Source organism: Natrix helvetica (assembly GCF_964273705.1).
Source record: "Natrix helvetica genome assembly, chromosome: W".
Classification (NCBI taxonomy): Eukaryota; Metazoa; Chordata; class Lepidosauria; order Squamata; family Natricidae; genus Natrix; species Natrix helvetica.
Window position 1 is genome coordinate 487,376 of NC_138555.1, and position 27,106 is coordinate 514,481.

At 52.6% G+C, this 27,106-nt stretch overlaps 2 protein-coding genes across 10 annotated transcripts in view; one reads left to right on the plus strand and one right to left on the minus strand.

Moving 5' to 3' along the window:
- The window catches only part of LOC309400650 (voltage-gated inwardly rectifying potassium channel KCNH2-like), a 43,285-nt gene extending 39,029 nt beyond the window's left edge, over positions 1-4,256 (minus strand). For both annotated transcript variants that reach the window (XM_081969216.1, XM_081969215.1), the window contains exons 1-2: positions 3,632-4,256; positions 2,294-2,524 (exon numbers count right to left, since the gene is read on the minus strand). In XM_081969216.1, the coding sequence (XP_081825342.1) occupies positions 2,294-2,524; positions 3,632-3,707 (307 nt within the window). In that variant the 5' untranslated portion in view covers positions 3,708-4,256. The remainder of the gene's footprint in view (positions 1-2,293; positions 2,525-3,631) is intronic.
- A 16,825-nt stretch (positions 4,257-21,081) lies between these two features.
- LOC309400651 (nitric oxide synthase 3-like) overlaps positions 21,082-27,106 on the plus strand; it is a 31,735-nt gene continuing 25,710 nt past the window's right edge. For 4 of the 8 annotated variants that reach the window (XM_081969218.1, XM_081969221.1, XM_081969222.1 and 1 more), the window contains exons 1-3: positions 23,732-24,084; positions 24,200-24,345; positions 26,850-27,012. In XM_081969218.1, the coding sequence (XP_081825344.1) occupies positions 23,863-24,084; positions 24,200-24,345; positions 26,850-27,012 (531 nt within the window). In that variant the 5' untranslated portion in view covers positions 23,732-23,862. Of the gene's footprint in view, positions 21,264-21,990; positions 22,104-22,903; positions 24,085-24,199; positions 24,346-26,849; positions 27,013-27,106 lie in introns of those variants that run through there. The other 4 variants (XM_081969220.1, XM_081969224.1, XM_081969219.1 and 1 more) reach the window with 3 other exon arrangements.

A 27,106-nucleotide genomic window follows, 5' to 3' on the forward strand; every position in this document is an offset into this window, starting at 1 on the left:
CAAGGCCCCTTCCAACCCTGTGATTCTGTTATTCTCCTGCTTGAGCAGGGGTTGAGCTAGATGACCGCCCCAGCCCCATTTCCAGCTCTGTTCCCATTGAGGCCGGAAGGGGGAATCCCCTCCAAGCGAGGCCTGGATCGGGAAAGTGAGCCAAGCCAGGGAGGCTTTTTAATCCACCCGACCGACCGATCCCTCTCGCGAAGGGCGAAGGTTAATTGCAAACATGGGGACGAGAGCAAACAAACACGACACAACCCGCTGGGTGGCCGCCCCTGCGGTGCCTCCTTCAGCAACGACTCCTCCTGTGAGTTGGGCCTCCCCCACGTGCACATCAGCTGCTGTGCCGACTGAGCGACAACCAACCCCCCCTTCCCCCCCCCCCCGGCTGCCTCCTCTGCCGCGACCGAAGAATTTGAAACATTTTCCCTCGGCTGCGGCAACATTCGCACGCAACTCCAAGTGGGGGTCCCTCCTGGCGGGGAGTTGCATGCCGCACTTACAAATAAGCTTTGGGCTCCATCGGCATAAAGATTGTTGAACCTGGAATTCCCTTGAGTGGGGATGAGTGGGGGTTGGACTAGATGACCTCTTGAGGTCCCTCCCAAGGCTGTCGCTCTAGGATTTTCTATTCTGCCCAATGGAGCCCCAAATATCCCGCGAAGCAAGCCATTTGTTAAGTGAGTCTTGCCCTGTTTTACGACCTCGTGGTAAGGCCGATACCATAATAACTCGGTTGTTAAGTGAACCGGCTCTTCCCCAGTGCTCGTCGGACGGTCTCAAGTGAAGATCGCATGACCTCGGGGACCTAGCGACAGTCGTAAGGACGAAGCCCTTGCCTCCGGACTCCCCATCGCAATTCTACAAAACAGCCCTCCGTCCACCATGTTCAATTGTCACTAAACGAACCGTCATAAAACCGAGGATTGCATCAGAAGCTGAAAAAATAAACCCAGCCGCTGAATTTCTCCAGCCACGGAAACATCCCCCCCCCCCCCCGCCCTGAACTACAGCGCAGGGTTCAAAGCAACACAATCGCCTCATGCTATTGTGTTCATTCACAAAACCGGACACACAACTGAAACCGGGCTGAAAACAGGACAGGATGAAAGGCAGAGTTGTGCTCATTTGTGTGTGTGTGTGTGTGTGAAACACAACATTTTTTCCCTTTGCAAGCGGCTTTTGCAATCCCAGCCCAAAATGTCAAGGATGAAAATTCAACAATTTCAGATTGTGTCAAATAAAACCCCTGCAAAATCATTTGTAGCCCTCCCCCCCACAAAAAAGTTGCCCTTTTCGCACAACTTTGTGTGTAGGTCGCAACGTCCAGGGTGAGCTTGTTGGAAACCTTGACACACTTGCGAAACGTTGAACAAAAAACCCCATTCCTTGGAAAACCGGGATTCTTCCCAAAAATGTCGTTTTGACACATTCTGACAACTTATGATTGACAGAGGAGGAAAATTCAATTGTTGTACAAATTAAAATAACCCAAGAAACAACCACAAAACTTCCAAACATTATTTCTTTTTTTCCCTTCAAGGTTCTCCTTTACGACGCTTCGCTTAGTGACCATTCCAGGTTACAACAGCACCGAGGAAAAGGGACTCAGGACTGTTTGTCATCCTTGCGACCGACTCGTATTTATGACGGTCGTGGCATCTCGGGGAGCCTCAGCCATGGAAATCTTTTATCGGTCATCCCCAATTTATGATGCTTCACTTAGTGACCGTTCCAAGTTGCAATGCACTGAAGAAAAGGGACTCAGAGGTCATCTAGTCCAACCCCCTGCACAAGCAGGAGACCCTTACAGAATGACAGAATCACAGAGTTGGAAAGGACTTCGGAGGTCATCTAGTCCAACTCCCTGCTCAAGTAGGATAGCCTTGTAGAAATACACAGTTTGAAGAGACCCTGGAGGTCATCCAGTCCAACCCCCTGATCAAGCAGGAGTCCCTTACAGAATGACAGAATCACAGAGTTGGAAGGGTCTACGGAGGTCATCCAGTCCAACTCCCTGCTCAAGTAGGAGACCCTTATAGGAATACATAGTTGGAAGGGACTTCGGAGGTCATCTAGTCCAGCCCCCTGCTCAAGTAGGAGACCCTTATAGGAATACATAGTTGGAAGGGTCTTCGGAGGTCATCTAGTCCAGCCCCCTGCTCAAGTAGGAGACCCTTATAGGAATACATAGTTGGAAGGGTCTTCGGAGGTCATCTAGTCCAGCCCCCTGCTGGAGACCCTTACAAATGGTGTCCCTGCCCATCCGCCCGCCTGCCCCGAGCGCGCCGCTCACCGTCCTTCCGATAGAAGCAGATCTCCACCTTCCGCTCCTCGGAGCCCAGCAGGGCCTGGGTGATCTGTGCCGTGGAGCTGGTCTGGGTGCGAGGGCCGTAGAGGAAGTCGCAGGTGCACGGCTTCTGCATGACCTCGGCCCGGGTGTAGCCGCAGAGATCACAAAACCCATCGTTGCAGTAGATGATGGCACAGTTCTCCACACGGGCGTTGGCGATGATGAACTTGCGGCCTGCGTGGGAAAGAGAACAGGAGACTCATACAGAATAAGAGAGTCGGAAGGGACCTTGGAGGTCATCCAGTCCAACCCCTGCTCAAGCAGGAGTCCCTTAAAGAAGGATAGGGTTGGAGAGAGCCTTCGAGGTCATCTAATCCAACCCCCAGCTCAAGCAAGGGAGAGACCCACACAGAATCACAACTGTTTGGTTCTGTCACTCGGTCGGGGTCTCCTGCTTGAGCAGAGGGTTGGACTAGATGACCTCCAAGGGTCCCTTCCGTCTCTGCGATTTTACGATTCCGCCAGGGTCTCCTGCTTCAGCAGGAGGTTGGACTAGATGACCACCGAGGCAGAGGCTCAATGCTGGGATCAGCCAGGAGAGGGATAGCAAGGACTCCGGCAGGGCTAAAGGCTGGGCCCTGGTCTTGGATTCAAATCCTGACCCCAGGCCTCAGTTTCCCTCCTGGGCCGCTGGGCACAATAAGGGCCCAAATGAACCCTCCGTGGAGTGTGGGGGCTGCCACTCAAGGGTATGCACTGAGCCCCCTCCCCAAAACACACACACGCACGCACACACACACACACACACACACACACAGCAGCCGGAGGGAGAGGAGGGGGCTGTGAGGGAGGAAGAGATAGAGCCGGCCACCCTCTCCCACGCTGGCAGGGCCTCCGGGGGGGGGGGTCTGCGAGAAACCGTTTCCCCCCTCCCAGCCTCGGAGGAGAATGACGGAAGGGGCCTTGGAGGTCTTCTAGTCGAACCCCCTGCCTTAAGTCCACCTGCCCTCCGGCGCCCCTCGGCCTTCATCGGCCAGGCCGGCCTCCTAGCATCCCTCGTCCGACGGGACCCTCGCCCCACCGCTCCCCCCCCCCCGAGAAAAAGCTGGCGTGGACCCTCCTGGCGTTCAACGGACCGATTGGTTCTCCGCTGCCCTCGCCCCTCTTCGGGCCGGCAGGGAAGACGGACCCGGCGCCCCGAGAGGGTCTCCCGCCCCTCCTGCGACCCGGCTCGCCCTCCCTCCTCCTTCTCGGGCTCCACGGGCCGTCGCCGCTCCCGGGGCAGCCCTCCTCCACCTGTCGTGGCAAGACCCCCTTCCCTCTTCGGCCGGCCCCACTTACTTTGCCCCTCAAACTTGCGGATGATGGTGTCCAGGAAGGTGTTCTGGGGGGCCACGTGCCCCCGCCGGACCGGCATGCTGTAAGCCCATGGGGGAGGGTCGCCCGGCCCCCGCCCCCACGCGCCTCCAGGACCCCCGACAGCGGCGACCCCCGGCCGGCCCAGCGCTGGGGCCTCACCCCGAGTCGCGACCCCCGGAGCAAAGTCTCAAGGTGGGGAGGGGGGGCGAGGCAAGGAAGACCCTCTCCCCAGCCCCCCCTAGCCCCGCTCCTCTGGGGCGCCCTTGATCCTTCTCGGTTTGAATCCGGGCCGGACGGGATGGGGGGTCTCTAGAGTCCCTGGAGCCCCCTCCCCGAGCCGGGGTCTCCGCCTGGATGGGACGGGCGCCGATGCCGAGCCTTATTTAGGAAAAGGCGACGGAGCGGTGGGGCTGGAGAAGGGAGGGGGAGGGAGGGGGGAAGCCAAGCAGGCAGAGAGGGAGGGCGGCGGAGGGGGCGCAGCTGGCCGCTTCTTCTCGGGCTTCCCCCCAGGTGCGAGCGGGGGACTCGCCCGCCGTGCGGGGTCTCGAACGGCCCGATCGCAGTAGCTCCGGCGGTCCAGAACGGCGAGCGAGGAAGAGGAGGGAGGATGTTGGGGAAAGGGGGGGGGGTGATGAACTGAATCGTGGGCGGAGCCTGGGCACCTCTCAGCCAATGGCAACGGCCGCCACCCGAGCCTTAACGGGGTGGGGAGTGAGGGGGGGGGCGCCCGTCAGCGGCTGGCTCAGCCGAGCCCCGGAACCTGTCGGCAGCTGCGAGGCGGGTCTTGGCTCGCGGGCGAGGAGGATGGAGGGGATGATGCCTCTGAGCCGGGGCAGAGTGCCTTCTCTGGTTTGGGAGGGGGTCTCAAAGGGAGGGGGTCGGGAGGGAGGGTCTCTTTTCTCTGCCCAAAGGGGTCTAGGCTGCTCGTGGAGGTGCCCTCCCCTCTCCAAATCCCCTCCGGGGGGGGCTGAGGGTGGGGAGAGCAGCGACAGCACAACCCCTCCCCTCCAGCTTTCCAGTCAGGAGACTGGCTCCGAGCGGACCCCTCCCCAGATTTGGCCAAAGCTAGTCCTTGCCAACTGGAAAAGGGCCAGCTTGAAGGGAACAAGAAGCTGGGGAGGGGGGGTAGCAGGCCCTCCACCGCTGAGAATGACCCAGCAGTTTGTTCTTTGAGGGGGCAAAAGGGGTGGAGCCTCCAGGCCCCCTCCCCTCCCCCTCCTTTTGGTCAAAGTTGACCTGCAGAGACTCACCCAGAGCTGGGGGGCAGTGCCCGCCTGGCACCTGGGTGACCCAAATGGGTGCATTTTTTTTCAGTTACACTGTTAAACTTTGAACGGGCACTAAATGGACCAGTCGTAAATAGAGGACTCCCCGGTTCTGGCTCTGATGTTCAAGCCAATCTACTCCCCCCCACACACACACATATAAAATGTGAATTTATTTCAAACTTTCTTCCTTAAAAAGTGTTCCCTGAACCGGAACAGGGAGTACTTGACTTACGACCACCTTTGAGCCAATGTCTGTCACTAAGCGAGACATTGCTTGAGGGAATTCACTCTGCGTTTCAATCTTCCTTGCCGTCATCATTAGCGGAATTGTTGCCATTGTTAAATGAGCCGCCTGGCTGTTCAGCAAATGCAGCTTTCCCCCTGGACGTCGTTTCTGGATGTTGTTGTTAAGTGAATCTTTCTTCCCTGCTGACTTGCAAAAGGGGATCATGGCTGGCACAGCAACGGTCATAACTACGAGTCAGTAGCCAAGCACCTGGACTTTGATCACATGACCATGGAGAGGCTGCAACGGTCATAAGTCACATTTTTTCAGTCCCGTTGTAAGTCACTAAATGAACCATTGTAAATCAAGGAATAGTCTGTGTTCATTTCAAATGTTCCTACCTAATCTGGAAAATGGAAGACTTTGTGATTTATTCCTCCCTGAGCTGGAGAGGAGGATGCAAATTGTGGACTTCAACTCCCAGAATCCTCCAGCCAGGGAGGGGAACAATGGCAGATTGTGGACTCCGACTCCCAGAGTCCCCCAGCCAGCAGGGGGGGGGGGAGCAGCTGCTTTTTCTACTTTTCATTTCTTGTTTTAATGAATAAATCGATAGGATGGGGCGAATTCATTTTAGCTGGACCGGTTGGGCCTCCGCCTGCAAGAATTTGCAGGTCTTTGGAAAGACTTCCCGGCAGAGTCAAACGCAACCCCTCCGTCAGCTGACCACAAAAGTCGGGCCGACAGGATGCGGTTCTCACACTGCCCTGAGTTACACACCGCCAAGCCACCCTCTGACCGGAATTAAAGAAGGTTGATGTGGCGATTAGCTGAAGCTGTGGTTAGAGGCATCCAGCGGAAGGTCTGGCAGGGAGCAAAACCGACCTTTGGCTTAGTTTTAAAAAAAGACTCAAACGCTATCAACCTATATCGCCCGTCCACAACCTTCCCAGCTCAGTAGCCGGACCGGGTATGGGATGAGGAGGAGGGTATGTGAGTGGCAGGGACAAATGTGTGTGCGCCACTCCATTTCTGTGAGCGGCAGGGTGCATCCTGCCCTCGTGCGAATAGGGCTTCGTGCGCGAGCGGAGAGCAAGGACTTGCACTCCCGCAGGAAACTCCACTCACGCAAGACGTAGGCCCTTACGCTCACCCACAAAACTCCACTCGCACGAGACGCAAGCAATTGCGCTCGTACATGAAACTCCCCTCGGCCGAGAGGGAGGCACTGACGCTTGCGCGTGAGGCCTCATTCCCATAAGCAGGGGTGCTTGAGTGGAGGTTGGTTATCCTTGTGCGCAATGCGTCCTCCACTCACGTGAGCAGAGGTTTGCACGAGTGCATGTGCTAGCGAACCGCTTGAGCAAGTGGAACATTGTACGCGCACGCTTGGTCATTTCTCCTGTGGCCCCATTTCGAACAAGCTGCAGCCAGGTAGATTGGGGACCCCCAAGTTACACAGTGTAATAGGAAAAAGGGGTCCCTGTGGATTTTACTCCGTTAATTGTTGCCGAATAGAGAGGGCGGCGTCATCTCCCTTTCAAGGCCCTTTTGCCAGCGCTGTCGGAAGAGATTTCGGTGGTTGTGTGTCCAACATGACATCACAGCGCTCTGTTACTTTCCCACCAAAGTGGTGCCTATTGATCTAGTCACATTTACATGCTTTTGAACTGGGAGGAGCTGGAGTGAGGATGGGAACACGCCCCGTACCCTGGCGCTCAGGTCTCGAACCCAGGCTGCCAGCTTTCCAGCCAGAGAGGCCCCCCCCCCATGCCATTGTGGCTTATAGGAGAATGAAGTAGAATTAAAGACTGAATGGGGTATTATGGGATGGCGTTGCTTTGTATACCTATGCGACGATCATGATACTTTGTCAGCAATCAGCAATTCTCTTTCCTTTCCCTTTTGTAAATTGGTACAGAGCAGGGGGTTAGACTGGATGACCTCAAAAGTCCCTTCCAACTCTGTCATTCTATGACTCTGTCAGGGTCTCCCGCTTGAGCTGGGGGTTGGGCTAGATGACCTCCGAGGTCCCTTTCACCTCGGTGATTCTGTAATTGTGGGCTTTCCAAGCTCTCTGAACACCGGCAGGAGAGCCGAGGTCCCCTGGTTGCCACTTCGGGGCCCACACAACTCCTGGGGGAATCTCACGAGTGGAAAAAGGGACGGTCACACCTCCCACACCGCCTGCCAATTAACCCAGGGAGCATCGGAGAAACAAAACCAGACCCACGTTTTTTCCCCAAGGCCCCGAGGAGAGTAAACAGCCTTGAACCCAGGGGGGACGGCGCGGGATGTGTCTGTAGAAGAAGAAAAGTGGGTGGGGCTGAGCCAAATCACACGCACACACGCACACACGCACACACGCACACACACCCTCCAGCGTCTGTGGAGAGGTTCCATCATCCACATCACGGTTGCCCCCAAAAGTGCTTTTTCTTTAAACAACAACCACAACCACTGATTTTATTTTGTCGTTTCAAATGGTTCACTCCTTCATTTCTCGTCCGAGAATTGGGGATGGGTCAGCGGAGAGGAAAGAAGGACCGGGGGAGACGGACAGACGTGAAAGTGGACTTCCAGTACTTGAGCGGCTGCCCCAAAGAAGAGGGGGTCCACTTGTTTCCCAAAGCACCTCCGGAAGGCAGGATGAGAAACAAAAGATGGAAACTAATCGAGTAGAGAAGCAACCTGGAATGAAGGAGAAACTTCCTGACAGGGAGGACAATTAATTAATCAGTGGAACTGCTTGTCACCAGAAGTCGTTGGTGCTTCGTTGCTGGAGGTTTTGAAGAAGAGACTGGACAGTCACCTGTCTGAAATGATATAGGGTCTTCAGCCTGAGCAGGGGGTTGGACTAGAAGACCTCCAAGGTCCCTTCCAGTTCTATTCTGATAGATGAGAGAGGGGGGAGGAGGGAGGAGAGAGAGAGAGAGAGAGAGAGAGAGAGAGAGAGAGAGAGAGAGAGAGAGAGAGAGAGAGAGAGAGAGAGAGAGAGAGAGAATGAATAGCTAGCTAGCTAGCTAGCCAGACAGACAGACAGACAGAATTAACTAATGGAACAATTTTCCTTGTTGAGCAGAGGGTTGGACTAGAAGACCTCAAAGGTCCCTTCCAGCTCTATTCTAATTGATTGATTGATTGATGAACCAGGGGAATATCTCCAGAGGTTGTAGGTGTTTCATCACTGGAGCTTTTAAAGAAGCAACTGGACTATCTGGAATGTTCTAGGAGTTCCTGCTCAAGCAGGGGGCTGGACTAGATGACCTCCAAGAATCCTTCCATGATTCTGTAATTTTGTTCAGGGTCTCCTGCTTGAGCAAGGGGATGGACTAGATGATCTCAGAGGTCCCTTCCAGCTTTGGGATTCTGTTATTGTGCGCTGTTGTTCTCCATCTGTTATTAACCAGGCCAGAAAACCCTCCAAGGGTCTACCTTGAGAGATCCCCCCCTCGTGCCTCACCTAAGCCAGAGTCCCATTCTTCCTAGGCCTGCCCATCCCCATCTCTGTCCCCCCCCAGACCCATTTAAGGACAGAGAAGTAGCCATCTGCCTTGACCCATTGTGGGTGGGAGGGGGAGACCCTCTGTCCTTTTCCTGGACTCTACATTGGCTATTTGAGTGCAGATCGGAGGGTCTTTTGTGCTCGGAGCCCCTCACCCTTTTCTCCCAAGCCAAGGGTCCCAGGCTGCTTTGGCCCTTGGCCCTAGGCTTTGACCCTTTGACCTTTGACACCAGATGGCTTCCCCCCCCCCAAATCCTTTCCATACCCTCCACCTGGATGGACTTTTTAAGACCCCTCCCCCCAGTTACTGAACACGACCCCCCCACCCCACTTTGCTGCTGGTTGCCCTCTCCTGCTCTCCCCCACAATCATCCCCCTCCCCCAAGAGGGAGGGAGGTCTTTGGAGAGCCTTTGTGTAAGGTGTCCACAGGAGGATAATTTTAGAGCCTCTGTCAGGCAGGCTTGAAAGGGGAAGCTGAACAAAAGGGAGCAGCAGAGGAGGAATTTTAGGACATTGTCAGCCCTAAAATAGACGAGGAGGAGAGAAGGACGCGCCAGGAATGGGAGGAGAGGCATGAACAGAATGACAGGCATGGAGGAAAACGGAAGGAAGGAAGGAAAGAAAGAAAGAGAAAGAAAGAAGGAAGGAAGGAAAGAAAGAGAAAGAGAAAGAAAGAAGGAAGGAAGGAGAGAGTGAGGGAGGAAAGAAAGGAAGAAAGAAAAGGAAAGAGAAAAAGAAGGAAAAAAGGAAGAAAAGAAACAAGGAAAGAAGGAGAGAGGGAGAGAGGAAGGGAAGAGGAAAGGAGGAAAGAAAGAGAAAAAAATAAAGAGGGAGAAAGAAAGAGAAAGAAAGACAGAAAAAAGGAGAGGCAGGGGCCGGCCCCCATGAGAACTACCCTTCTATCAATGGAGGCGAAGGCTTGCCAGCCTGGCTCCCTTTCTCGTTGTCTTCAGCCTCCGAGAACCGAGGACTTGGGGGATGCTGTCCAATGCCCTTTTTCCAGCCGAGCTTCTCGGGCCCTTTTGGCTTCTTGTGCTCTTTCCATTTCATTCACTGAAAGTTCAAAATTAACACAGTCAGGAGGGTTCAACCCGCCTCCTCATTTGCAGTGCCCCCCCCATTGGAGAGACAACCCCCCCTCCTCCCCCAGTTATTAATCGCTTCAGTGGAGGATGGAAAAATTGCTTATCCACAGATGAGTCCGGGGTTGGAAATCAAAATCCAGAACGATTCTCGCCAGGACGTTTCGCTCGGTGGTTATACGATGTCGTTAAAAAGAGCCTGTGAAATATCGGCTTGCCGTCGGGATCTCTGAGTCAGCAGCGTGGGCCGACTGCGGAAGAAGGCGGAGACAGTTGGCAACGGCCTCGCCCGAAGGAGCGTTTCCGAAGCGTGTAAAATAAGAGACTCATGGCGTTGGAAGGGACCTCGGAGGTCATCCAGTCCAAGCCCCTGTCCGAGCAGGAGACCTTTATAGCATCATAGAATGACACAGTTGGAAGGGGCCTTGGAGGTCTTCTAGTCCTACCCCCTCCCCGAGCAGCAAACAAACCCTTACAGAATTGCAGAATCACAAAGTTGGAAGGGACTTTGGAGATCATCTAGTTCAACCCCCTGCTCAGGCTGGTTATTGTACTGTATGCCATTTGAGCACCCACAACGTCTGCTGGGGGAATCCCCACTGCCTGAACTGCTAGGTTGATGCCTTGGAAAATAAGGAGGTAGGGGTGTGGGGGAGAGAGAGGGAGGGAGAGGGAGGGAGGGAGATACAGACAGTTCCCTGGTGCTTTCTGAAGGTAGGTTGCGTAGGAAGTTAGCACCACCCCTCTCTTAGAAAAATGAAATATTCTGGGAAATATTAAAAAAGGCAGAATATTATATTTCCCTGGATCAGAAATGGAGAAACATGTTTTTAGGCAGGAAACAGACTCACTCTTAATAGCCCCACTTTGTCAATGGGACATTAAACAGCCTGAGTTAGTCTACTCTACACAACAAAGGTAGTATTAGCTTTCCACAGAAACTCACCCCAAGGCACTCAGGGAAACGACATCAGCCAGCAAGGCAACCAAACTTGGACTCAAAGCACAGCCTAGAGAGGTGCCCCTGCATGGCCCCATGGGAGTCTTGACAACCAATCAGAATACAAGCTCAAGATCAAAGGCCAGAGAGGGCATAAAACCAGGGACTTTCATCATCGCACTCTCTTTTCTTCTTCTTCACCCAACATCTGGAAGCATGTGATCATCTTTTCTGTTCAGGAACTCCAGCCATGTGATCCTCTCCGGCCGTTAAACCATCTTTCCAAGCAGTCTCTCCCCCCCCCGCCCCCCGGAACTGAACCCAGAAGGACATTTCTTCTAACCTTAGCTTTCTTGCAGATGTTTCATGACCCAACTAGGGAACATCAACAGGGCTAGAAGGGAGGGAGGTTGGAAGGGAGAGGGAAGGGAAGGAGGACAACCCCTCCCTTCTAGTACTGATGACATTCTCTAGTTTGAGTAATGAAACGTCTGCAAGCAAAAAAAACCCCAAAATCAAAGAGCCCCCCAAGGTCATTTCCACCTTGAGCTCCGAATAATCTCCTTTATTGCGGACTGGCTTAAAGCCCATCGCAAAGAGAGAAAGGGAGGGAGAGAGAAGCAGAAAGAAAGGGAGAGGGAGAGGGAGGGAGAGATCGCTATGTTGCGCACACTCACAACTGCCACTCCCGCCTCCCCCTCCCCCTCCCCTAAAGCTCCGCCCGGAGGGAGGCCAGGCGGCCCGCCAGCCATCAGGCCAAGGAAGCCGAGAGGCTCCTGGCCTATTTCGCTCCCTTTCGCTGGAAACGCGGCCGCGCCTGCGCGCTCGAGCCCGTGGCGCTCTCCAAGGTGCTGAACGCACCGTCGCCTCCCGGTTTTCTCTCTTGGAGGGGCGGGGGGATTGGGAGCGAAGGAGATTCCGGGGCGGCCCCTCCCTCCCCTCATCAGTGGGGAAAGGCAAGCTCCACACACACACCACGCGCCCCGGGGCGGAGACCGCACAGCGTCTTCCCGGAAAGGCGGAAGGGGGAGGGAGGTATCTGGCCCGGTGTGTTTCCCCCCAAGGACCCCCAGAAACAGAGATCTCGGAATAATACACTGGGAAGGCCCCTTGGAGGTCATCTAGTCCAGCCCCTGCTCAAACCTTCCAGAATCATAGATGGAGAGAGTTAGAAGCAAGCTCACAGATCGCTAGTCCTGCTCAAGCGGGGGTGGTGTGGGGGGTGGGGTTGACTAGATTACCTCCAAGATCTCTTCCAACTCTGTGATTCTGTAAGGGCCTCCTGCTTGAGCAGGGGGTTGGACTAGATGATCTCCAAGGACCCTTCCAGCTGTCTGACTCTATAAGGGTCTCCTGCTTGAGCAGGGGGTTGGACTAGATGACCTCCAAGGACCCTTCCAGCTGTCTGACTCTATAAGGGTCTCCTACTTGAGCAGGGGGCTGGACTAGATGACCTCCAAGGCGCCCTCTTCTTCTATGATTCTGTATTCTTTTCTTGAGAATAATTGTCTGCAACTGAGCCCATAACCTTTGTTGCTAAGCAAAAAACGTTGTTAAGTGAGTTCTGCCCTCTTTTGCGACCTTTCTTGCCGTGGTGGTTGAGTGAATCACCACAGTTCTTAGTAACCTGGTTCGGAAGTTAGTGACGTGGTCATTAAGTGAATCTGGCTTCCCCATGCACTTTGCCTGTCCCAAGGTCGCAAAAGGGAATCGCTTTACCCCGAGACCCTGGAACCGTCATAAATGTGAGTCAGTTGCCAAGCGGCTGAATTCTTTTTTTTTTTTAATTAAAAGAGTTTTGTACAAACAGATTTTCCCCCTTTTCACCCCCCCCGCCATACAATGTAAATCTCATACAAATGCTATACCCCCCAACCCCCCCCCCCGCAAAAATTCACATTCAAATATTATACCAAATACTTTGCCCCCTCCCCTCCCCCCATCTTAAAATAAATTACTCGTAACCCCTCTCCTCCCAACAAACACAATATAAATTTCTCTTAGATTAATAATAACACATTGATCCCATTTTCTAAGCTAATTTAACATCTATAACTCTTAATATAAATTTCTCCTAGAATAACAATGTTTCGTTAATCCCATCTTCTAATTTATTCATACATATATATTACCCCACCCTCCACCCTAACCCTCCCCCACCTCCCACACAAATCCACCCCCCTGACTTCCGCTGTATACCACTCTAACAATTCCAAACATCCCATATATTATTTACTCTGATCATCTATCAATCTAAACATTCTTACCTAAAGGCTACATAATAACTCCTAGTCTGGTATTTATTCTGTATATAATCAATCCATTTTGCCCACTCCTGTGTATATTCCTCCTGTTTCTGAGCTTTTAAGAAAGCTGAAATTTTTGCCATTTCAGCGAACCCCGCCACCTTCTGAATCCATTGATCAATTGTCGGTAAAAAATCTTTTTTCCAATGTTGCGCAATCAACAACCTAGCTGCTGTAACCATATACAAGGCCAATTTTGTTTCCCCTTTGGTAAAATCCTTAACTATACCCAATAAAAACATTTGCGGAGTGAATTGTATTCTTTTCTTAAATACATTCTGCATAACCCACCATATTTTTATCCAAAAAGCTTTAACCTTGTTACAAGTCCACCATACATGAAAAAAAGTAGCATCTAGACACCCGCATCTCCAACATTTTGGTTGAACATTTGGGTACATGCATGATAATTTTTTAGGATCTAAATACCATCTGTAAAACATTTTATAAAAATTCTCCCTTAAATTCTGTGACTGTGTAAATTTAACATTCTGAATCCATATTTTTTCCCACGTTTCCAACATAACCACTTCACCAAAATTCTGAGCCCATTTAATCATACAATCCTTAACCAATTCATTTTCTGAGTCTCTTTCTAACAGTACATTATATATTCTTTTAACTTGTTTTGGACCAGTCTCTTTTATCTGCTTAATCAGTTCCACTTCTTTATCCATAAAACCGACCCTGCGATCTTCTTCCCATCTCTTCTGAAGCTGTATGTAATGTAACCAATTTAAAGTAATTCCTTCTTCCAACAGCTGTTCCAAAGTTTTCAACTGCCATTCGTCCCCATCAGCGATAAGCACATCTTTAAGCGGCTGAATTCTGATCAGGGAGAGGCTGCAACCGTCCCAAGTGTGGAAAACTGTCATTAGTTTCAATGCTGTTGTCATTGCAAAGGGTTACTAAATGAATCATCGTAAGTCGAGGACTCTGTTCATGGTCACAGCATTTCATTGATCCACCAACTTTGTCACAATTGTCTGGCCTGTTTCTGCTTTGGACAAACCCATGTTGGCTTCCGGTTAGAAACTGGCTTGTTTCTTGTAGTTCTTCGTTTTCCCCAGGAGGTGGCGGAAAAGAGGTTTTGTAGTCCTTGCTCTTCTACAAAGTCCAAGAAAAAGACGATAGATGGAGGGAAGGAGGGACGAAGAGAAGGATGGATGGATGGATAAATGGATGGAGGGATGGATGTATGAAGGGCAGAAGGGAGGGAGGGAGGGATTGATGAAGAGGGTTGGAGGGAGGGAGGGAGGGAGGGACAAAGAGAGGGATGGATGGATGAAATGAGAGAGGGATGGATAGATGGAGAGGATGGATAGATGAAGAGGGATGGAGGGAAGGAGGGATGGAGGGAGGAAAGAAATGGAGGGAGGGACAAAGAGAGAGATGGATGGATAAATGGAGGGATGGAGGGATAGATGGAGAGGGATGGATGGATGGAGAGAAGGTGGGATGGAGGGAGGGAGGGAGGGAGGGAGGGATAGATGGAGACGAATGGATGGATGGATGGATGGATGGATGGATGGAGGGATGGAAGAAATGGAGGGAGGGAGGGACAAAGAGAGGGAGGGAGGGATGGAAGAAATGGAGGGAGGGAGGGAGGGAGGGACAAAGAGGGACAGATGGATGGATAAATGGATGGAGGGAGAGCTGGATAGATGGATAGATGGATGGAGTGAGGGAGGTACAAAGAAAGGGAGGGAGGGATGGACAGATGATGGATGAAAGAATGACAGAATCTGAATTGGAAGTAGCCTCAGAGGCCATCTAGACCAGTGGTGGGCAACCCGCGGCTCGGGAGCCACATGCGGCTCTTTACACCCTTTAATGCGGCTCTTCTGTGTGCCGGGTGCCCGCTCCCCTCCCTCCTCTCGGGCTTCGGAGGGAAGCTTCTGCAAAAGCCCGGGCGAGTGACAACCAGTTTTGGTCCTATGACTGCAGAATGCTGCAAAATACCATAAATGCAGGCCAGTTGTTGAGTGTTTCAAATGTGATTGGAACACTCAACAAGGTGACCACAGTGTGTGTGTGTGTGTGTGTGTGTGAGTGAGAAAGACAGACAGAGAGAGGAACAGAGAGAGGGAGTGAGGGAGGGAATCAGAGAGAGACTGACAGACAGACACACACACACACACAGAGACAGAGAGGGGGAGGGTGGGAGAGACAGACAGACAGACAGAGAGACACACACAGAGTGAGTGATTAAGTGAATGAGTGAGAGACAGACACACCCACATACACAGAGTGACAGAGAGAGAGGAAGGGAGGGGAGAGAGACAGAGGGAGAGACAGAGACAGACACACACAGAGTGACAGAGATGGGGGGGGAGGGAGAGAGAGACAAAGAGCCAGAGAGAGAGAGAGAGAGAAAGAAAAAGAAAAAAAGAAAGAAAGTGGGAGAGAGAGATGAAATTAAAAACAACAACATACAAACCTGACTTACTCAAACTATCCAAGGAAATGCAAGGCCAATGTTCACATTAGTGGTTGTGACTTTGTCAGTCAATGTCAGGATGTAATTTTCTCCACATTGTAAGGCAAATTTTACGGAATTTAACGTTATCGATAAATAATATCGTTCTAAAGTTTTTGTTTTATTAGTTGTGTTATTTGTATCCTCCCGACCTATGTGGATACTTGCATGCAGAATATTCTCAATAAAAACTTATTGAAACTAAAAACAGTGTACCATCCTATGTATTTTCGGTTTTAAAAATGTGGCTCTCAAAGTAAATTTCAATCGTGGTTTTGGCGAGATTTGGCTCAGTTGAAAAAAAAGGTTGCCCACCACTGATCTAGACCAACCCCCTGCCCAAGCAGAAGACCCTGTACCATTCCAGACAAGTGGCTGTCCGGTCTCTTCTTCAAAACCTCCAGTGACGGAGCACCCACTGCGTCCAGTGGCAAGCAGTTCCTCTGGTTAATTGTCCTCCCTGTGAGGAAGTTTCTCCTTCATTCCAGATTACTTCTCTTCTCTTCTCGATTGGTTTCCATCCATGGGTTCCTCATCCTGCCTTCCGGTGCTTTGGAAAACAAATGGACCCCCCTCTTCTTCGGGGCAGCCCCCCCAAATCTTGAAACCCTGCTCTCCTGTCCCCCCGTCCCCCCCCACTTAGCCTTCTTTTTACTAGACTGGCCAAACCCAAATGCTGCGACCGTCCGTCGTACCTTTTCGCCTCCAGGCTTCTAACCATTTTAGTTGCTCTTCTCTGCACTTTCTCCAAAGTTGCAACCTCTCTTTTGGCTAGGGGGGGGGGGGACCAAATCCGGGCCTGGTTTGGGCCCCGATTCCTGGAGAACGAAGACTTCCTCCCCGCTTCCACCTCCCACCGACGGGAAGAAACTGACGTGGCCCTGCGCTTGGCCCCGGTGACCTCCCTGGGACATCCGGCTCACTGGCCGGGCACCCGCCGGGGTCTCTGGGGAGAGATGCCGCCTGCAGGCTTGGGGAGGGCCTGGGCATGTCGACAGTCACCAAAGGAAGCCTGGGCCCTGGGGTTGGTGCCAGCCTCCCCCGCGGTCTGAGCCGGCCCAGCAGACACTTTATTTATGGAAGTATTTATAGCAGATTTTCCACCCCGCTTGAATATCAAATATCTGGAACAAGAGCAGGGCAGCCGTGGGACGCGCCATGCTGGCAACAGCCGAGGGAGGGAACCCAGCTGGCTCCGTCCCAAATCGGGTGTGACTCATCCAGAAAACACCTGTGCACCGGGGGGGGGCTGCCTCTGCCCAACATGCTGGCAAGGTGGGCCGAGGGTCTCCGGAAGGGGCCGGCCAGGGTCTGTGTGGCATCGGAGAGCAGGAGAGGGTGTCCCCCTTCTCTCATATCTATCTTATCTATCTTATCTATCTATCTATCTATCTATCTATCATCTATCTATCTATCTATCTATCTATCTATCTATCTATCTATCTATCTATCTACCATCTATCTATCTATCTATCTATCTATCTATCTATCATCTATCTATCATTCATCCGTCCGTCCATCCACCCGTCTGTCTGTCTGTCTATCTATCTCATCCATATGTCCGTCTGTCTGTCCATCTCTCTATCTCTCTCTGTCCGTCCGTCTGTCTGTCTGTCTATCTATCTATCTATCTATCTATCTATCTATCTATCTATCTATCTATCTATCTATCTATCTATCATCCGTCCATCCATCCACCCATCTGTCTGTCTGTCTGTCTATCTCATCCATCTGTTCATCCGTCTGTCCATCCGTCTGTCCATCTTTCTATCTCTCTCTGTCCGTCTATCTATCTATCTATCTATCTATCTATCTATCTATCTATCTATCTATCTATCTATCTATCTATCTATCTATCTATCATCCGTCCATCCATCCACCCGTCTGTCTGTCTGTCTGTCTATCTCATCCATCTGTCCATCCGTCTGTCCATCCGTCTGTCCATCTTTCTATCTCTCTCTGTCCGTCTATCTATCTATCTATCTATCTATCTATCTATCTATCTATCTATCTATCTATCATCTATCTATCTATCTATCATCTATCTATCTTTATCTAGATGTTTCTTCCTTCCTTCCTTCCTTTTTTCTCTATCATTTATCTATTTATCTGTCTATCTGTCTATCCGTCCATCCGTCCATCCATCCATCCATCCATCCATCAATCTGTCTGACTATCTGTCTGTCTGTCTGTCCGTCCGTCCATCCGTCCGTCCATCCCCCCCCCTCTCTCTCATCTATATATCTATTGATCAGAATGGACCTGCAAGGGACTTGTGCAGTCATCTAGTCCAACCCCTTGGTTGAGTAGGAGAGCCTTACAGAATAACAAAGCTGGAAGAGACTTCGGAAGTCATCTAGTCCAACCTTCTGCTCAAGCAGGAGCTCCTCTACCATTTCAGACAAGTGTCTGCCCAGTCTCTTCTTAAAAACCTCCAGGGATGAAGCACCCACACCTTCCAGTGGCAAGCAGTTTCACTGGTTCGTTGTCCTCCGTTAGGAAATTTCTCCTTCGTTCCAGGTTGCTTCTCTCCTCCGTGGGTTTTCATCCCTTGCTTCTCGTCCGGCTTTCCGGTGCTTCAGAAAAGACGTGGACCCTCTCTTCTTTGGGGCAGCCCCCCAAACCCCGGACTAGCTACCCCATCGGGCGCGACAGCCCTGCGAGGAAGGCAAAGCTGTGAGCGAGTCTGGATTGGAAGGCTGCCTTTCCCCTTGCAGGTTTTGGGGTTCTGCTTTTGCCTCCCAAGCTGTGAGCCCCCAACCCAAGGAGGGACCCCTCCTGGCCAGAGACACCTTCCCCCCCCCACATGGAGATTCCTGGGCCAGCCACATGATTGGCTGGAAGGCTGTCGTCAGTGAGGCTTCCAGGCAGAGAGGGAGGGGCGGATGGGCGGATGGAAAGAGAGTTTCCTACTTCCCCCCCCTCAGGGTGACGCCAACCGGTGCAGAGAAACTCGGGGGGGGGGGGCAGACGTCCCAGTTGCTGGCACGGATCCTGCACTTTCCCCAGGGAGCTGGGCTTGGCCCATTGTCCCCATCCTCAATCTCTTTTCCTCCCCTTGGAGCAGGGGATCGGACTAGATGACCTCAAAAGTCCCTTCCCAGTCTATAATACTCTAAAGGTCTCTTGCTTATTTTTTCTGTTATTTTTTAATGATTTCTTACATTATATTACATTATATTATATTATATTATATTATATTATATTATATTATATTATATTATATTATATTATATTATATTATATTATATTATATATATTATATTATATTATATTATATTATATTATATTATATTTATTATATTTATTATATTATATTTATTATATTTATTATATTATATTATATTATTTCAGATTATATTATATTATATTATATTATATTATATTATATTATATTATATTATATTATATTATATTATATTATATTATATTATATTATATTATATTATATTATTTCAGATTATATTATATTATATTATTTCAGATTATATTATATTATATTATTTCAGATTATATTATATTTATTATATTAATTTCAGATTATATTATATTATATTATATTATATTATATTATATTATATTATATTATTTCAGATTATATTATATTATATTATATTATATTATATTATATTATATTATATTATATTATATTATATTATATTATATTATATTATATTATATTATATTATATTATATTATATTATATTATATTATATTATATTATATTATATTATTTCAGATTATATTATTACATTACATTACACTATACTACAATATTCTATTCCTATTCTATTCTATTCTATCCTATTACATTATGATATTATATTGTATCATCTCATCTCATGTTAAATATTTTTTATTTTTATTTTATTTTATAGGTTTTGTGCCACCCTTACAATGTGCCTCGGGGTGGCTTCGAGATTGCAAAACAAATAGGAAAAAATAGGAAAAAATAAGATTATAACAACCCAGACTTCAAATATTATGAACAATTACTATTCTTCCACTTCCAACAGTTCATTTAGTGATGTTTCCAAGTGAAAAGGGCCCTTCAAAACTGACCTACGACCCTCTTTCACCCTTATTCACCCTCATATACGACGGTTTTTGCCCCCTGTGTGTGTGTGTGTGTGTGTGTGAGAGAGAGAGAGAGAGAGAGAGAGAGAGAGAGAGAGAGAGGGAGAGAGAGAGAGAGAGAGAGTCCCCCAATCCCCTTCACCAACCTTCCCCACGAGCGACGTCCAACGGGGATGGGGGAAGCTCTATTCGCTTAAAGACGGTGCGGCAGCCTTCCCAATGCTGCCGATTCGCTTAACAACTGGGGCAAGGATGGGTGTAAAACTAGGGAGAGATCCACTTAAGGATGCCCCCGCTTGGAAGTTTAGGGTCGTAAGTTGAGGACTCCCACGATAGAGACCGTTTTTGAGGCCCCTCCGGGAAACCTCAAGGTCTTCTAGTCCACCCCCAGGCATCCTCTGAGCAACGCAGCTCATGCTTCCCAGCGAAGGACACCCCCCCCCATCCCAAATCCCATGCACTCTTTCATAGTTCTGGGTCGCCTCCCATTTGTGGGGAAGCCCTCAACAATTGTCACTCCAAGTTTTGTGTGTGTGTGTGTGTGCGTGTGTGTATTAGTGGCAAGTGGTGAGTGCGAGAAACGCCCTTCCTGTTGGTCAGTTCCTGGGGAAGGAGAGACCCACGGTGGCCTTCCGGAAAAGAAGGGAGGGTCCCACCTGTTTCTCCTTCAAGGACACCACCGGGGTCCGGCAATTCGGGGATGGGGAGGGACAGGGAGGGTGAATCACTTGGGGGGGGGGCATTCCTCCCCTAACGACCCCCCCTGCCCCAAGGTGACGAATGGGCTGGCTGGCTTCCCGTCCCATGACCCACGCAGACGGATGGAGAGCGGGAGAGCTTCTTAGGATATGATGGGATGGGATTCACAGGGGGTGAGCAGGCCGGGATTTCAGACCCTAGCAGAGTCACGGAGTTTGAAGGCACACCAGAGGTCATCTAGGCTGACCCCCTGCTCAAGCAGGAGAACTTTACAGAATCACAGAATTCGAACGGACCTAGGAGGTCATCTAGGCTGACCCCCTGCTCAAACAGGAGAACTTTACAGAATCACAGAGTTCGAAGGGATCTCTGAGGTCATCTAGGCTGATCCTCTGCTCAAGCAGGAGACCTTTACAGAATCACAGAGTTCGAAGGGACCTTGGAGGTCATCTAGGCTGACCCCCTGCTCAAGCAGGAGACCTTTACAGAATTACAGTTTGAAGGGAACTTGGAGGTCTTCTAGCTGACCCCCTACTGAAGCAGGAGACCCTTGTGTCTGAAGTCCATTTTTCAGACTTATGACGGTCGCAACCAGCCCGTGGTGACGCGATCCAAATTCAAAGGAAAGCTCTCTGGGCGTCTCTTTAGGTGGGTGTGTAAGGCCTTGTGGTTGTGGAGCTGCACACGTGGCCCAGCCAGGACGCAGCCAAGACGGAGGAAGGAAATGCGAGGTGCGGCTTCCCGTCTCCGACACCCTGGAGCAAAGACACGGCTCCTCTGGTTGTGTTGGGCAGGCCCCGTGGCCAGGTTGAGGATCTGGGGAGGGTCCTCCATGGGGAGATGGGTGAGGGGTCTCCCACGGCTGGATTCCCCCCCTCCAAGAATTGGGGTGCTGGGGGGGAAGGGGAACAGGCTGCATCTTTCCCAGCTCAAATGGCAACGGCTTCTTTCGTCTTCCTTTGCCACAAAACCGCAACGACACAAACGAACACACAGTGTGGTTCACTGGACAGAATCATAGAAAGGCACAGGTGGAAGGTACCCAGGAGGTCATCTAGTCCAACCCCCTGCCCAAACAGAAGACCCTTACAGAATCATAGAGTCACAGAGTTGGAAGGGATCTCGGAGGTCATCTAACCCCCCCTCTGCATCAATGTGTCTCTCAGTTGGGGGGAGAACACAGGACCCTCCCAAAATAAGCCCAGCCTTGTTCGGGACAGATGGGGATGGGTGGGGGGCAAGTTTGAGGGCAGGCCAAAGACCCCCGATTCCCACTCCCGAGATCACTCCTGCCCCTGTGGAGTGTAATTCCCCCCCCCCATGGTGGCACACCAAAACGGCAACCCTAAGCCACTCTTGCGTTAGGGGGCAGCCACTCTGACCCACCCCCATCCCCACCCAACTTCTGGGGACACTCGGTACCGGTGAGGGAGGGGGAAGCAGTAGAGACCCTGCTGCTTCCCCCTCCCTCATGTGATATCATTCAGCAGTGAACAGGATCAGACCCTCCTCCTGCCCCCGTGGGGCCCCTTCTCCCCCCCTTCTGTGGACGCTCAGCACAAGAAAAGGGGGGGAAGGCAGGGGCCCATCTAGATGCCCGGAGGGTTTCCGGACCCTCTGGTTGTCGGGCAGGATCGGACCCTCCTTCTCCTCCTCTTCCTCCTCCTCCTCCTCCGGGCCCCCTCCCCACCCGCCTTTCCCGGCCGTAGGAAAAGCGCAGGATTTCCTGCCATTCGCGGGAGAGTCGGAGCGAGCGGAGGCATGGGGAATTGGCCCGGGGGTCCCGCGCAGCCCGGCACCCGCGGGCGCACCCTCTGCTCCCGACACCGGCCTTCCACCTCGGATGAGAGCGACCCCGGCGGCAAGAGCAGGTCAGGGGGGGGTGAAGAGGGGGCGGTGGGCTTTTCCCAGAATCGGGACCTCTGAAGAGGCTTTGAGCTTTACTGGATGGAGGGACATTTCCCCCCCCCGTCCCACTTCTGCAGGGGGTCTTCCTTTGGGGAGGGGGCAGGGTTGCAGAAAAGCCCACCCTTGGAGTTACTTTGGGTGGGTGGGGGGCAGATTGGGCTTTCAACCCACAAGGGGGAGAAGGAGCTGTGATCCCAGAGAGGGCGAGAGCGGGCGTTAAATCTATGGGCAAAGGGAAGAGGGGGCTTCAAACCAACGAGGGGAGGGGGCTTTAAATCTAGGAGGGGGTTTAAACCCAGGGGTGGGACAGAGAAGGGGCTTGAACCCTGACACTGGGGAGGAGAGCGGGATTGAAACCCATGAGGCAAAAGGGGTTTTTCAACCCACAGGAAGGGCAGGGGGCTTGAAATCCCCCCTGCGTGGGGGGGGGGAGCTCAAAGGGGGCTTGAGCACCCGCAAAAAGCTAAAATCAGCCACGGTTGAACCCCAGCAGGGCTCGGAGGTGCTTGGGAATGCCCCACCCTCTCCTTACCTCACCCCGCATACTTAGAAGGTGCATTGGACAGCCCAGGCACGGGTAGGACCCCCACCTCTGCTCCCCCCCCCACAATTCCCCTTCAAGGGGGTCTCGATCCCCGGACGCTTCGTCTTCCTCCTCCTGCCACCCCACCCCCCTGCGGACCCTGTTTCCTCTGGTGCTGATCCCAGAGAAGACTTCCTGGCAAGCATATTGTGGGGAGGGGGCTGAAAGGGGGAAGGGGTTGCCCAGGAGTGTCGGCTGCGGTGGGGAAGGGTCCACACTCCCCCCCCTCCGAACAGGGTGGGGTCAGGGCAGGGAGGACCCCTGATCCTCGGCCCTCAGGCTCACCCACCTGTCAGAGTGGCAGCCCCTTCCTCACTTTGAAATCCAGCATGAAGACCCCCTCCCTTTGGAAGGGACCTTGAGTGTCATCCAGTCCAACCCCCTGCTCCAGCGGAAGACCCTTGCAGAATCCTAAAACACCTGTTCCTTTAGTGACCATTCAAAGTTACCATGGGGGGGGGACTTAGGACAAACGGCGGGACTGCCCATCCATGGGAGATGCCCGAAGCCCCCCTTGGGAAGAGCAAATGCCCCCCTATTGGTGGTCTCCTTGAGTAGGGGTCTCTGTGCCCAGGGCGTCTTTGGGGAGACTGCTGAAACTTAAGCCCCCTCCCTCACCTTTTCCCAGCCTGGCCCCATGCCCCGATGCCAGCCTTGGCATAGGCAGGACACAGCTGGCACCTCCGTCCATTGGGATGACAGGGGGCCGGGCAGGATGAGTCTTTTGGGGGAGCATCTGCTGGGTCTCCAGCCCACTCCCTCACCTCATCCCAGCCTGGCACGATGCCAGTCTTCAAAATGGCACGAACTGGGCGCTGCTCAATGCCCCATCCACTGAGCTGCCAGAGGGGCTTGGCAGAGTGGCAGCCAGCTGGGGTCTCCGTGGGGGTCTCAGTTGTCCAAATACACCTTTTGGGAGGGGGCCCTCCACCTCCTCCACCCATCCTGGCACCATACCCTGATGCCAGCCTTGGAAATGGTACGGAGGTTTCCTGCTGGCACCTCCATCCATTGGGATGGTGGGCAGATTGAGAGCCAGCACGGGGTTCCTTGGGGTCTCCTTTGCCCAAATGCCCCTTTGGGGTACCCCCTATCACCTCATCCCAGCCTAGCAACATGCCCCGATGCCTGTCATTTAGATGGCATGGGCAGGGCACCGTCCATTATTCTGCCCGGGGGGCATCTTTCTCCCTCTCATTTGGAGGGGAATCTCTCTGTACCTACCTCCCCTCCCTCCCTCTCCCCCCCCTGCCTACAGTTTGCCAGCCGAGCGCCCCGCCGACCCTCCCCGCTATGCCCGGATCAAGAACTGGCAGACGGGCACAATTCTGTACGACACGCTCAGCGCCCAAGCCAAGCAGGTGAGGGCACCCGCGACGGTGGGGAGAGACATTGGCAGTGGGGAGGGGGAAACGGGGGAGGCTTTCTTCCCTGCCCTCTTGCCCACCACGGAGATGCCCCCTTTGCCCCTTCCAGGAGGTGCCATGCAGTGCCAGACGCTGCCTGGGCTCTGCCATGCTCCCAAAACAGATGCTGTCCGGGCCAGACGGTGCCCGCTCGGAGGAAGAGCTGCTGCCCATGGCCCAGGATTTCATCACCCTCTACTACAGCTCCATGAAGCGGTAAGTCCTGGGCAGCCCCGAAAACGGGCACCCCTCGCCTTTGCCCACAACCCTCCACCATCCTCACCTCCCAGGCTGCAGCTTCGCCCAAAGAAATAGGGGAGGGGGCGCAGGAGGGAAGGCCGGTGCCAATGGGGCGTCTCTGCTCTTGGAGCTATGGTGCCCTCCCTGCTGGGTGGCAGCCTGGATCCGGGCAGCCCATTTTCCCAAAGGGCACCTCATTCTCTCTCCATGCAGACTGGCAGTCCGGACCCTGGCACCCCACTTTCCCAGGGGGTACCCCATCCTCTTTCCATGCCCACCAGCCTAGGTCCTGGCACCCCACTTTCTCAGGGGGTGCCAGGATCTCTGCAACCCGCCCTGACCCACCAGGCTTTTGGGGTGCCAAGCGGGCACCCAGAAGGAAGCAAGGGAAAAAGTTTGCAAAAACAGAGCCTCCCGCTGTTCCCCATTAGGGTCCCGGCTGTCAGACAAGCCCCCTTCCCCAATTCCTGTGAACCAAGCGGGCACAAAGACCCCTGGGGGTGTGGGGGGGGTCTTCTGTCATTCTGGACCCCCTGCCCACTGGGCCCCTGCCTGGCACAGGAAGCCTGCTGCTCCTGTTTGTGCCGGACGTCTTATCGGAGCTCCTTCCTCTCCCTGCCTGGCCCAGCCCGGCGTCTCTTCCGGACCCCTCCCCACTCCTCCCAGCCTGGGACGTCCCGCGTGGGTCTTTCGCCCCCACCCCCTTGTGAAAACATCCCAGCCTGGAAAATCTTATCTGGCCAGGCATGGAAAGGGAAATAAATAATGAATGGGACACACCAAAGCCCATCGTCCCCGCCCTGACTTGTCCAACTTTCAAGGAGGCGGGGGAGGGGAGGCCAAACTCTCCCTGCCAATCTCAGTTTTGGAAATCCCCCACAGGGGGCCTGGCGACGTCCCGCACGGCAGGGCCGTTTTCCTAAGCTAAGCCCCTCCCTTCAGGACAGGCCCCTCCCCTATTTCTCACAGGGCGGGCACAGGGCCCCCCTCCTGTTCTGTCAAGATCAGACACAGATGTTGATACAGGGAGTCCTCGACTTACGATGGTTCGCTTAGTGACCAGACCACGGCGCTCTGAAAAAGAGACCCAGGATTGTTTTTCACACTTATGACCGTCGTCGCTTCCCCCCACGGTTGCGGGTTTGGCATTTGGGCACTTCTGATTTGTGGCAGTCGTGACGTTCCGGGCATCAAGTGGATCCCCGATAGCGGAGTCAAAGGGGGAAGCCAGATTCGTTTAACGACATTGTGGTTGATTGAAGCATTGTTCATTGAATTAATGATGTTGGCAATCCTATAATGGGGCAACACTCACCTCAGCAATGTCTCACTTAGCGACATAAATTTGGGGGCATAAGTTGAGGACTGCCTGTATGGACTCTTGCCGTGGAACGGGTTGGATTACATGACCTCTGAGGCCCCTTTCAACCCTATGATTTTAGGAGGGGAAGGGGCCTCTGAGCCCTTGGCGAATCGTACAATCTCAGTCGCAAATCGAGAACTATCTGTGAGAACTCCTGCCTTGGGCAGGGGTTGGACTGGATGACCTCTGAGGTCCCGTTCAGCTCTATGATTTCAGGCAGAGGGGGGGTCCCAGCAACCTGTTAGCCATGATTCCTGGCTTACAAAAACTACCCGTCTTGGCCTAGCAGTTTGTGATCCCTGTGACCGGGGATAAAAGCTAGTCCTTGACTTATGACAGTTCACTTAGCGACCATTCTGACACCTTAGAACAGTACCTACGACGGTGGCAGCATCCCTGCACTTGTGGGATCAAAATTCACTTAACAATGGCACTTAAGAAACGTGGCACGTGAGGTCGTAAAGGGGGGGACGAATCTGCCGTCAAAATGTCTCAATCGGCAACTGAAGTTTTGGACTTGATTGTGGTCATATGGCGAGGACTACCTATTTGCAACCGGGGCTCATATGCGTGAGCATTGCACAGGCCCACGGTTCCATTCGCGTGAACATTGCAGGGGCTCGCGGTCCCACAGCTGCGCGCGTTGTGAGGGCTCACAGTCTCACTTGCGCGAGGAAGCGGTTCTCACCTGTGCCTCCCACAAATCCATCCCCCCTTTCCCCTGCTGCGGGCCGCCAACCCGGAAAGGTTGGGGAACTGTGTTCGTGTCTCCCCCACCCACAGGAATCCTCAGTGTTGCCCCCCCAATGACTGGCTGCCCAACTTTTCTTCAATGCCGACAAGCATCATTGCGGTCACAAGTTGAAGACTCACTGTACAGGCTGGCGGGTGGGCACTAGCATTTCAGCTGCTTTCCCGGCCTGGTTGGGCATCTACCCAACCTGTCCTTGGACTCCCCCTGCCCGCCTAGCAGGGATGACAGAAGCCGGCCCATTCTTAGCTCAGAAGCTGGGAAGCCAGCTGGATTCTCTTCCAACCTCCTACAGCGGTTGCTTCGAGCCGAGGATGCAGAAAAACCCCGTACAGAAACCCCTCTGGTCCTCTCTTTTTCCCCCAGGGCCGAGTCCCAGGCCCACCACCAACGTCTCCAGGAGGTGGAGCAACAGATCGCCACCACCGGCACTTACCAGCTGCTGGAGGCCGAGCTGGTCTTTGGTGCCAAGCATGCCTGGCGCAATGCGGCACGCTGTCTGGGCCGCATCCAGTGGAACAAACTGCAGGTTCGTCAGGAGTGGCGGGATTGAAATCATTCGCCTTGCTGGGCTCCCACGGGCAGAACCCACCCACCCGTGGGAAGACGGGTGCCCATGATAA